This window comes from Rhamphochromis longiceps, linkage group LG17, assembly GCF_057381845.1.
Source record: "Rhamphochromis longiceps isolate RC_006_pf linkage group LG17, R_longiceps_female_GT1.1, whole genome shotgun sequence".
NCBI classification, from domain to species: Eukaryota; Metazoa; Chordata; class Actinopteri; order Cichliformes; family Cichlidae; genus Rhamphochromis; species Rhamphochromis longiceps.
The window spans coordinates 43,136,830-43,149,761 of record NC_140573.1 but is presented as its reverse complement, the minus strand read 5'-3'; the positions used below and the strand labels follow the sequence as shown (position 1 = coordinate 43,149,761).

Here is a 12,932-nt window from a genome sequence, read left to right as displayed (position 1 = left end):
AATATAACAGAAATAAAAACAATAAAGACGATTTCACATTTTCTAATACTAGGAATGGCCTACTAGTAGGACATTCTCCCACAGAACCTAAAGGCAACAAAGTACATCTCCACCATCCCTGCTGTCCCCAGAACACAGAGCCGCTACACTCCAGGTGGAATGGACGTATTCTCTGCTACTCCCGTTCTCAGTCCGCCAGAGCCGCGGGGAAAGCCAGGCCCGACATGACAGCGTCTGCACGGGACAAGAAATTCTGCCAGCAGTCGCGGGTAACGGTCCGTCCGGAGACGGTGTGGGCTGCGGGTCGCTACATCGCGCTGGCCGCCCTGTGTATCCTGTGCTATAGCAACTCTCTCCACGGGGAGTTGGTGCACGACGATGTGTGGGCTATCGTCAACAATCCGGACGTCCGACCTGGCTCCAGCCTCAGAAACATCTTCAGCGACGACTTTTGGGGCAAGAGGATGGCGGACAACACGAGCCACAAGTCTTACAGACCGCTGTGCATCCTCACCTTCAAGTAAGTTCTCGGAACTCAGCCTTCCCGCCTTACCTGGAGCTCTGAACAGCAACACTTAGTGCTAGTCGTTCTGCTGGATCGACAGCTCCGCGATGTAAACGCGTGTTTCGGGCTGACGTCATCCAGCTGTCCCTCGTAGGGACGGGCTGCTGTAGCGAAATGCTGAACTTTGCAATAGCCGAACGCTGCTAACCCCGGCTATGTGCCGATACCAGGCAGGGTCTTCTCGGGAGGAATGTTACAGCGAGAGTCTCGCTTCCAGTTCTTTCTATGCAGAGTTGGAGCGTGCAGAGCAGCTTGTCTCAGCACATCCAGCCGTCCAGCCCACGTTACTACTTTGATTCAAGTTTCACGTATCGCACAGACATCTGTGGAACCTGTTGCGCAGGTTTTTAGGTGCTTGAAGTCTGGTGGTGTAGTTGGAGGCAGAGGCGGAGCCAGACATTTGAAACACCTGGGGCTTAGCCCAAAGAGTAGTATGCATGTGGGATTTTTTTTTTTTTTTTTTTTTGGGGGGGGTAGAAATGACTGAAAGATTAATAGGCTCTGTTCAAAAAAGAATGACTTCATATAGGGAAAAATATATATCACATGTGCAGGACACCTTAAACTAGTTTTTTAATTAAGCAGCAAGGCAGAACAAGGTCAGGGCTGTATCAAGACACGAGGACTAAACCCCAATTCGACCAGACCCAGAACTGATCCAGAATTAAAACAGGACAGTTCAAAATCAGGACTACTGAGGACTTAACCAAGACAGAACCAGAATCAGAACTAGATGATAGCACTAAAAATCATCATAGACCTGCACTACACTTATTTTTTAATTCTACCAAAGTACACTATTTAGATTGAGAAAAGTTTATATAATTATTTAGCCTTGTTGTGCAAACAAGCCTGCAGAACTTAATAAATACAGAATTTGAAAAATAACAAACCTAAAAAGAAACATTAGGTATGAGATACATGAGGACCTATGATACGGTGATACCTTTGGTAAACAACCATTTGACTAACATGTCTGTCTCACCTGCTCTTGTTCATCTGTTCTGTCCTCGTTCTCCTCTCTCTCCCTCTTTGTGCTGACAATCATCAAATATACAGTTGAAACCAGATATTTACTCTTCAGATAAAAACACTTTTTTAATTGTAACATAAAATCAGACTAAATGTTTATTTTTTTAGATTGATAAATATAAAAAACATATTTGTTAACTTTAAGAGTAAAGAGAGAAACTATCTGTATTTCTTAATAGCAAATGGCACCAAATTGTATTCAAACTGAGCCACACTTATGGAGCTCCACAGTTCTTTTTCTGGTGTATAAGCATCCACAGGTGTGCCACCAGTTTACTCACATGGACTCTACTAACCTATCAGAAGCTTCTTCAGCTCAGAATGGAATCGTCTGGAGTTTTCTTATTAATTAACAATAAACTTAGTGTATATGTACTCCTTAATATGATGAAAGTGATAATAAATAGACAGCTCTGTCTCTCTTTATTCTGACATTTAACTAATTCAAAATATATTTCAATATTTATCTAAAACAAAAATTTACTCTAAATTGATGTTGTACAGTAAAAATGTTTTGTTTTCTCCCTAAAGTGTAAATATCTGGTTACAAATGTGAATATCCTGCTGTGTCCTGAAATCCCTCTTGTTTTGCATAGAAATATACTGAACAACATACAAAGCATAATATATAAAATAACATTTACCTGAGTTTTTTCTTTGAAAGAACCCTCGAATGTCCATTCTTATGTTTCAGTACATAACTGAAACCGATTTAGTCGGGGAGGGTAAGAAAATATGAAATAAACACACGTAAGCTAAGACTCTCTAAAAAAAAATAGCATTTGTTCGGCTTTTCATTTCGCCATTTGTTGATTCACTTGAAGAGCAAGTAACGTAATATTGGTCAAGTGATCAGTTTCATATCAATCTTTCGTGATTCACCGTCATATTTACATTATTTGTACGGTACGAATGATTTGCTTTGGTACCTGGTCAAACTTAAGCTCTCCTTAGTATGGCTGGCTCCGTCTCTCCAACAGCGCACTCACGGGCAGCAGCTGCCCCGCCCCCTCGCTCAGTCGCTTAGTGCCTGAGCTTGGATCATACCAATATCAGGGGGGGATTCACGCACAGTCGTAAATTCCCACAGTGTGCACTATGTGCTTCGAATATTGTGTGTACTTTTTGTTTTATACAGTTGTCAGCCAGGCATCTAACTATGAAAAAATTACACTCCAAAATACCCCGGGCTTCTGACAAAACAACCCAGGCTTAAGCCCCGTAAGCCACCCCCACGCTCCGCCCCTGGTTGGAGGTGTACTGTATGGGTGGAGATGTAGTAGTGGTTGGAGCGGTTTTGGAGTGGGCTGGTCTGTTGTGCTCGGGTCGTCGATGGATGGAAATAGCGAGGGTGGGGAGTACCCAGTCGGGCTTCCTTAACAGGGTGGGAATGTCTGATAAGGAAGAGCATAATGAGTAAACAGTCCGCACAATGGCCTCCAGATAAATGCTCACCTATGTTTCCATCATTCCCCACGTTTCCTCCTCATTAGGCAGTTTGTTAGTTACAGATAGGGTTGCCAACTCCCTGAAAAATAAATAAGGGACACCTCGTGGCCAGGGCCGGGCGACCCAGTTGTCTTCACCCTTCCCAGTGTGGTGAATTTTCTAGCTCTTTTTTTGTGTGTGAAATTATTTTTTTAACCATTTGACTTGAATTTGATTTAAGTAGATGTTTATTCTTTGTGATATGAACACATGTGAAACAAATGATCATTTAGCCATTTATTTTTAGCTCAAAATGACAACATTAACACAATAAAACAGGTCTCCTTCTTAAACAGAAGCCTGTCATGCTTAACTTTTGAGAATATAAGTAAATCTTTCTTTAAAAGAACTCTGTCCTGCTTAACTTAAAATAATAGAAAACAATAGAAAGAAAAACATTCTTGTAACAGTGCACATTTAGTGCATTTAGTACAATTGGCTTCAGTTGAGGTATTATTTCAGCTTTTCTAATGCTAATCAGCTGCTCCTGTTTGTAAACCCGCTTGTTCCCATGATTACGCATCATAACTCATCATCATTATTCATCTATGTATTACTTTTATGTATTAGTCATCTATTTGTAATCATCTATCCTTGCAGTTGTTTATTACACAAAATAAATTATATTATCACACTTCTGGCCACATAGCGCTGATTTTCACTGCACATGCCCATATTAACTTTTTCCAGCCAGGTGTTTTCCTTTTCCCATTCTTCCCTTTCTCTGAGGGGAACAAACATTGCTGCTATAATGCTGGGCTTACACTGTGCGGTTTTAGGCCCATTTTGAGCCGATTTTTGAGTGATCTTCATCGTGCATCGTGTAGTATACGTGGGGTAACGAGAAGCGATTAACACCTCACGACCAGCTCCCGATCATCAATCACTCGTGAGGGTCTCATCACAGCCGCTCACACTGCTCGCGCGCAAACACGTAAACGTTGGTGTAAAAGATGGAGCAGCACGGCTGTGCAGCGTGTGATCTGGACACAAGCGATGGAGGCACAACTTGTAGAACTTTGGAAAGCTCATCCGAGCCTTTTCGATGTGGCATCACAAAATTATCACGACCACAACAACCGTGAAAATAGTGGGATTTACACTGCTGCTCAATCACAGCTGCCTGATCAATGTTTTTCATTAGCAATTTAGCAAAGTTGATGGTGGTGGTGTGTGTGTCTGTGTGAGTGTAATGCTGGGCTTACACTGTGCGATTTTTGGCCCATTTTGAACCGATTTTTGAGTCGTGCGACCGATTTGGCGATCGGCCCGATTTTGGCCTTCATCGTGCGTCGTGTAGTATACGTGGGGTAACGAGACGCGATTAACACCTCACGACCAGCTCCCGATCATCAATCGCTTGGTCGTGAGGGTGTCACCGCAGTTTGTCACACTGCGCACGCGCAAACACAAATGTCAGCGAAAAAGACGGAGCAGCACGGCTGTGCAGCGTGTGATCTGGACACAAGCGATGGAGGCACAACTTGTAGAACTTTGGAAAGCTCATCCGAGCCTTTTCGATGTGGCCTCACAAAATTATCACGACCACAACAACCATGAAAATAGTTGGATTTACATTGCTGCTCAATCACAGCTGCCTGATCAATGTTTTTCATTAGCAATTTAGCAAAGTTGATGGTGGTGGTGGTGTGTCTGTGTGAGTGAAAGACAGAGGGAGAGCGCGACAGATTTTCTGTTATAACCTTCATTTTATGGAGGCACAGTGTGAGTACTCAGGTCGCATCAGAGCATCGGGCCGTATAGTGTGAGACCTGCATCGTGACCTACCAACTTTTAACCCCTGCGAGTCAATTGTGCAGTTTGAGCAGGAGCTGAATAACGCGACTGAAAAAATCGCACAGTGTCTGCCCAGCTTTAGGTGTACTGTCGTCCGAGACTTGCACCGCAGTGTCGGCGTTTGTTTCCCTGTTGGCCATGCTTCTTGTTATGGTCATCTGTTGTCTTCCGGTATTTTCTCCGTAAGCGACCTTTCCTCGACCAATGAGATGAGCGGTAATCTGAATTGTCATACTCGAATTGTCATAAGTGTGCTGTCAGCTCATTGGTCACAAATCAGGAGAGGGGCTGGGAATTATGTTTTCAAACAAAGCGTTAATTCCATTAACATTTATAGACTACTTTTGATTCTCACTGTATTACGGGACAAAGTGCGTCCCTTATTAGCTCAATACGGGACGTGTACTTTTGTTTCGAAATACGGGACGATTCCGTTTTTTAAGGGACGGTTGGCAACCCTAGTTACAGAGCATGGCTGTTGCGAGACATAAAGCTCTGGTGGGTTACGATGGGCCATTAATCAAATCAGACATTTTATTCCTCTCTCATAGTGAGTGTGTGTTTGTTTGTTTTTTTTTGTTTTTTTTAAGTTTTCCGTGTCGGTAAGCCAGCAGCATTTCAAAAGTTAAAAAAAGTATTTCCCAAATACTTCTCCCCTGCAGAATTGCTTTTCCCTTCGTCGTGAGCACGCGCTGGGCTCTCCAAATCACGGACAAACAGTATCTCACAGTTGTTTATGTTTTTGAACCCATTTTGCAAAGAGAGGATTTTTTTTTTTTTTTGAAAAATGCATTGATAGCAATGTTGAATATTATAAGATAAGATAACCTTTATTAGTCCCACATGTGGGAAATTTGTTTGTTATTACACAGGAAAAAAAACAACTACACGTAAAATAATTAGGCCTCTGCCTTTCTAAATGGAGGGACAGTAACTGCGTGTGTATATGTAAGCTAGGGGTGCAACATACACAAAATTCACGGTTCGGTTCGATACTTTGGTGTCACGGTTTGATTTTTTTTTCGATACAAAAAAATGTTCATGCCTTTTTAATTTGTCATTCATTAAAATTATAAATATATATATTTTAGCTCAAAAGTACAGTTTTTAAATTTAATGTTGCTGAAACAACAAAATAATAAAAAAAAATAAATCTATCTGATCGAGAAATCCCTCATCTTTGGAAAAGAGAGTTTATTACAGAGAAATGGCTCTTTCCAAAATAAAAGCTCTACTATACGCTTCTTCTGGGCTATATTCTCAGCAGCATATTAAACATATCAGGTCCCCATAAGGAGAATCATGTGCTAACGGCTGTCTAAATGACTCGGGTAAAGTTTGTAGCATGCTGCTTGTTGTTTTTGTCTGCTTCCACTTGTCTTTGCACTAGGATGCTGTCGGCGTAAATGTGCAGTCATATTCGTTGTGTTCCCACTAGTGCTGTCAGCGTTAATCTCGTTAAAATGACTTTAACGCCATAACACAGCAAATCTCCGTTAACAAGTTACCGTGGATCCTCCCGTGCTTAGGGCTGGACGACGTCAACAAGCTAACTGCGCTAACGCTCTAGTTCCCACCAATTGAGCATTGGGTGGCACATCCGACATACTGTTTTACTTTTGTCCATGACGCGCTTACCATCAGGGTCATGCTTCACATGAAAACCAAGATAGTTCCAAGCGCCAGATCTGAATGAGGGTGGGAGAGGTTCAGTTTCGGGTAGCGTTGAGGCAGTTGCCATGTTGCAACGAGCTTAGCTTCTGTCTTGCTAGCTTGCGCTGCGCTCAGTGGATCTGCACTCGACAGTGCAGCCTAGGCGGAGTAGTCGAACGCAGATCCACTGAGCGCTCAACACAGACAGCATCGTCAGAAGAAAAGTTGATAAAATAAATAAAAAAAGTTGTATTGTTCGATACATATGCGTACCGAACCGAAAGCACTGTATCGAACGGCTCAATATCGATACGAGTATCGTTGCACCCCTAATGTAAGCGTGTAAAACCTGAAGATAGAGACAAAATACTGTTAATCTGACTATCTGCCATTCTGCAATTCATCTCGTATAAACAATAACGTGGCGCAGAGCGTGACGTGAAAAAAGGCACATACATTTGACGCTGCGTGAAGAACTCTATATTCCTCGTCCACAAGTAAACGGCGTTTGGAATCACCGAAAACGAGATTTTTTAAAACTCCTATTTTGGGTTGCGTTTTCAAAAATACCCGTGTAGGTGTGGACATAGCATAAAAGAGTTAGTAGTTTATTTTCTTACTACCTGTAATTTATTGCAGTTTACTTGTACTTGCTTAATTGTTTACTAAATGTTTGAGGTGTGAAATAAACTGCAATGGAGCAAAATATGGGTGTTTGTGGTTGGAGGATGTGTTTGTGCGCGGGGGGGTGGGGTCTAGCGAAAAAGGTTTGGGAACCACTGCTCTATGGAACACCAGGACTGCCATAATGAATTAATTAAATACACCATTAAATTATTAATTAAGCAAGCAAGCAATTTATTTATATAGCACTTTCAGAACGACTGTACACTTGACATGCAAGAAATGATACAATAAGTAAAAAAATATAAGATTATAAAAATGGTAAATGGCCTGTATAGTGCTTTACACATTCAGTCATCCACCCATTCACACACAGGTGATGGCAAGCTACATTGCAGCTACCCTGGGGCGCACTGACAGAGGCGAGGCTGCCAGACACTGGCGCCACTGGGCCCTATGACCACCACCAGTAGGCAATGGGTGAAGTGTCTTGCACAAGGACACAACAACCGAGACTGTTGGAACAGGGTTCGAACCGGCAACCTTCCGATTACTCTTGAGCCACGATCGCCCCATATTTCCATATTGGACTTAATTGCCATATATATTAAAATGACATTTAAAGTAATAAAATCAGCACAAATAGCAAAAACATAAAATAGTATAAAATGATAATTAGAATTACATTTAAAACAATAAAATCAGCAAATTAGATTACAGCTACAATAACCTCACCCTAAACACCAAGAAAACAAAGGAACTGGTCATGGACTTCCGCAAAACAAGAACTGATCCCCCTCCCCTAGCCATAAAAGGTGACTATGTGGAGAGGGTGCCCTCCTTTAAGTTCCTCGGCACCCACATATCTGAGAACATTTCTTGGTCCACAAGCACATCTGCCCTGGTGAAGAAAGCCCAGCAGCGCCTGTCAGAACTCTTAATGCAAACTGAGAGTGTGAACAGACTTCTCCAACACATCCACTCTGACGCTGCTATTGCAACATCTCAGTCTTTCCATGTTCTGTGCAATATATTTTTTTTATTGGCTCATGTGCAATATCTTTGGTATGTGCAATATTTTTCGGTCCTGTGCAATATCTTGGTCTCAGTAAAATTACCATCTCTACCCTAAATGACCATAGCCCCTCCACCTGTATTTATTTATTTATTGTACTATATAACTGCTCTTGTATACAGACCCACAATGTTTCTGTTTCAGTGTTTCTTACGCATATGACAATAAAATGACAATAAAAAACTCTAAGTCTCTAAGTCTAAAACCATAAAATGTGTCATATGCCAAGGAGTAAAAATGGGTTTTAAGACGTGTTTTAAAAGTGGTCAGTGATCTCTCTAATGCGCTGGGGCAGATTGTTCCAGACATTAGGAGCAGCAATAGAAAAGGCCCTAGGGAATTAAATGTGGCAATATTAACTCATTCACTGCCAGCCATTGGCAGTGAATGAGTTAAACCCATTGACTCATTCACTGCAATTGACGGCTATAGACGTCAATGGCAGTGAATGAGTTAATTAAAATTGGAAATAATTAATTAAATAAATATTTATGACACATTTAATTAATTAATGACAAATTTAACTAGTTATTGACATATTTAATTCATTATCTAGTGATGTATTTATTTAATTCATATTGGCATTTTGTCCCCTTCTGTCAGCCTCACCCATCAAACTCAGGGGGCGGGGTTAACCCTGCCACTGCAGCTTCTCTAACATTTGATTGGTTGCTATGTAAAGTAAGTCAAGACAGGTCGATCCAGATAATCGATTACAACTGTGGATTCGGGGCAGTCAGGTATCCCAGAATGCATTTCAAATCACAGGCAGCAATGGTTGTGGCATAAAGTTTGAAAAGATCCCATTTTTCTGTCACCAACTACACTTTTAGTATTGTTTTAGTTGCAAATGTAGCGGCGTAATCTTCACATGTCTGGTCAGGTTGCAGCATAGGACATGTTTGCAAAGTGCTCCGATGTTTTCGGAGATGTCGCTAGCTAGAGTATACCGAGCTCACAGCCCCGGTGTTCCAGCTTAACTGCTTTGTATGTGTGTGTTGTAAATATATGTATGTATACGTTAACCAGCTTGTTTACATATTTCAATCTACACGTTCTGCATGTTGCATTCGCAGATTCTCATTTTCACCGAACGATCATCTCTTTCCGCCTGTTCTTGTGTCTCTGTGCTTCTGTAACATAAAGAACGAGCTGACATTTTTCTAATGACACCAGCGATCAGCTCAACAGGCCCTAAGTTTACCTGCATGCATCCTCCTCCTCATCTGTCAGTTGTTTAACACTTGCTGCTAAATCATGAAACACGCCCACATTACCTGGTGATAGTCACAGTTTAACTGGGCAGCCGGTGCTTGATTTAATGCAATGTCAGCGCATTTTTCTGCACAAGATAAGTAAATATAGTTTTTATTCCCGAGCGCAGAGCTGCTGGAGCTTGTTTCCCAACAGAGCACTTTATAGGTGAACGTCTTGATGCATGCTCAATCATCCAGGTAAGTAAATCTCCAAAAGTTGATTCTGTTCATCTGGACATAGCGTTTTGTGGGAGAAACGTTTCGTCACTCATCCAAATGACTTCTTCAGTCTCAGTTGACTGCAGGTTTCCACAACCTTATAAACAGTATGGAAGAAGTGGAAAAGAGGGCTTTGCTATCCTACTCTGGAACAAGTCATTGATTCAGGTATGTGGATGACACCTGGGTGAAAATCAAATCTCAGGACGTACCACATTTCACGGATCACCATTAAATCAGTGGACCAACACATCAAATTCACCAGGGAGGATATGAAAAGTGGCAAGTTAGCCTTCTTAGACTGTGAGATTTCCATCAGTAATGGGGGACATCTAAAAGCTGATCTGTACCGTAAACCTACGCATACGGATCAGTATTTAAGTTTTGATTCTCATCATCTATTGGAGCATAAACTGGGTGTCATTAGGACGCTACAACACAAAGCGAACGCCATCCCCACTGACACAGCAGCCAGGGAGGCAGAAGAACATCACATCAAGAAGTCCTGAGTAAATGTGGTTATCCCAGCTGGACTTTTGTCAAAGCTGGGAAGGCGCCAAGAGAAAGCTCCAGCCGATCCAGGAGAGAAGGACATACGCTGCCCACGCGAAAACCTGTAGTGAATCCCGTACATGTTAGGAGTATTTTTTTATATAAAGAGGAAAGAGAAGGCGCATTTCCACCGAGAGGAGCAGAGTTTGCAACAGCATGTTCATCATGCAGACTGCAACCTGGACAGAAATATTATATCATCTGTTTTTTAATAGTTATTCAACTGTATTCTAAGCACCAGCTGTCTGTTAGAATTTTTAGAGTTTACTTAACTAAAAATAAATGATAATTTGTGTGATTTGTTTTTTTCTCTTTTTTCTTTTTTTTGGTGTTTCGGTCATGTTATGTTTACCTGTCAAAGGCTTGTTAGAAACTATGAAACACATGGTGCAGACTTCTGGATGTTAGAAGAAAACTAATACTGCTCATGAATGAGACTAAAGGCAGGAAGGTGTCCTTTAAAACTAAACATGTTAATAGGACCTCCCTATTTATATCATAGTTTATGATATAGCACTAGGGCTGGGTATCGTCACTGATTTCTAGAATCGATTCAATTCCGATTCACAAGGTCCCGAATCGATTCTATCCACGATTCGATTTAATTCGATTCGATTTGAATTTGGGAAATTTTGACAGTCAGAAATATTATAATTCAGATCAGCACATTTACATATTTTTGTATGTATAAAAAGGAAGCTGACACACACAAGACTTTATCAAAGGTGTGAGCATCACAGCAGATGCCTTTGTGTCAAAGTAGCTGAAGATAAAACACAGAAAAACATGAAGGTGTTTTTTCCTGGCCTGGGATTTTATAAAAATATTCTGCAGTACATCAAAAACGAAAGAAAACCATTAATCAACATATGAACGTTACCTCTGAAGTTACAGCGGTTTTATTAGAGACACGGCTAAGTGTTTTGCATTTTGCATAATTTTAAAAACTTTAAATTTGTTCAGTATTGAACGGCAGAAATTAGGTTTTCTTTTCGGAAGAATATAAAACGAAGAAAAAAAACGTCGTCCGACAGCCTGTAAACAGCGGTAGACCTGTGCGTAACAAGCAAGCGAATAATGAAGAAAACAGATTTTTAGACGGGAAACTGTTCTTGAAGTACAGAGAGAGAGAGGGAGAGAGCTGTGTATGAAGTGTGATTTTTATCGTGGTGGAAGCAAAACAGGAAAAGTCAGAGGGAATTCATGACGATGTTTATGTGAAGCGTAGTTTGGATCTTCTTTTGCTGCTGGTTTGGTCAGTATTGTTTGGAGAGACATCAAATTAACAGCTTTAGAATCAGCGCAAAAAGGGCGTAAACACACAGCGCAGACCCGCGGATCAGAATCAGCGAGCTGTCGGCTTTCAGCCCCGACCGTCAGCTGAGAAAGGCGACATCTCACTGATTCTGATCCGCAGGTCCGCGCTGTGTGTTTACGTCTTTGTGCAGAATCCGTCTACCTGCTCTCATTTACTGTCTTAGCTGTTTGGTGGTTGTTTAAATTTTGTGATCTTTCACCTGAGATTCTGGCATTTCGGGCAAAATAAATTTATATTAAAAAATCGATTCAGGATTTTAATGAATCGATTTTACGTTATCCAAGCCAGAATCGATTTTAATCGATAAATCGATTATAAAAACCCACCCCTATATAGCACGTGTATTTCAGTAATAGCCTACTGATTTCAGTGTAGTGGTGAACAGTCACACAGCTCACGTGGGCGTTATCTGTGATACTCCTTAACTATAATTTATCCAAGTTAACTTCAGTTAACCATTCAGACAGTTCTTTTGCAATGACAAGCATAAACACTCATGTTGCTGATAGGTTTCCGCTGTGCCAGCTGTTTACATTACAGCTGCTTATGCAGTAACCATGGTAACCACGGACTCTGAGCGGCTGGATCGACGGAGGTCAGACAACAATTTTACATGTATGATCTTAAAACAGGACACAGCCACTGTACGTGTTGGCCTCATATCAAATGTGAACGCAGACTGAGTCTATGTTTGACGTTTGTTTATATCTAATATCTCTCAAACATTTAAACAACAGCGAGTCTGCAGCTGAGGGAATACAAACTCAAACTGTCCGAACAGGTTTGTTAATTTTGTGATTTATTAAATGTATAACTGTTATTCTAATCTGCTGCTGAGTCTCTTACGCTGATGAAAATGCAGAAAACACAGATCACACCTGTTCAACCAATCACTTTCATTCCACTTTGATCTGCGACAAACTGACGGTTCATCTCTGTTACAGTGTTGCGTTAGACTGCTATATTTTTGTGTTCTTTATGCTGTAGATTTTCACATCTCTGGAATAGTTGGCAGTAATACGGATGATTTCCTGTAAAATCATATAGATATGAGCCGTGACATATTCGTAGATGACAGTTAGATTAGTTTGATGCTGCCGACACGTTTACCCTCATGGTCAATATTCACAATAAAAATATTAGCTGAACATCATGAAGTCTGTATGTGATTCACAGTGTCGAACAACCTTGGTACAGTTAAGGCTAGCAGTTACTACATGACAGAAACACCAATGTTATCTATTTTAATAAAGTTTATGTGTATATACACAGGTCACGCTGATTATTGAACAAAAACGGTATTTGGTGACACACAAACAGGGTTTTTCAAAGTAGAGTTCTGGTAGTTTCCAC

The 12,932-nt window shown here is 41.1% G+C and overlaps 1 protein-coding gene across 3 annotated transcripts in view; it reads left to right on the top strand.

Moving 5' to 3' along the window:
* Positions 1 to 74: 74 nt before the first annotated feature.
* The window catches only part of tmtc1 (transmembrane O-mannosyltransferase targeting cadherins 1), a 95,843-nt gene continuing 82,985 nt past the window's right edge, over positions 75 to 12,932 (top strand). For 2 of the 3 annotated variants that reach the window (XM_085387398.1, XM_085387396.1), the window contains exon 1: positions 75 to 520. In XM_085387398.1, coding sequence (XP_085243524.1) covers positions 225 to 520 — 296 coding nt within the window. In that variant the 5' untranslated portion in view covers positions 75 to 224. The remainder of the gene's footprint in view (positions 521 to 12,932) is intronic. The other variant, XM_085387397.1, reaches the window with a different exon arrangement.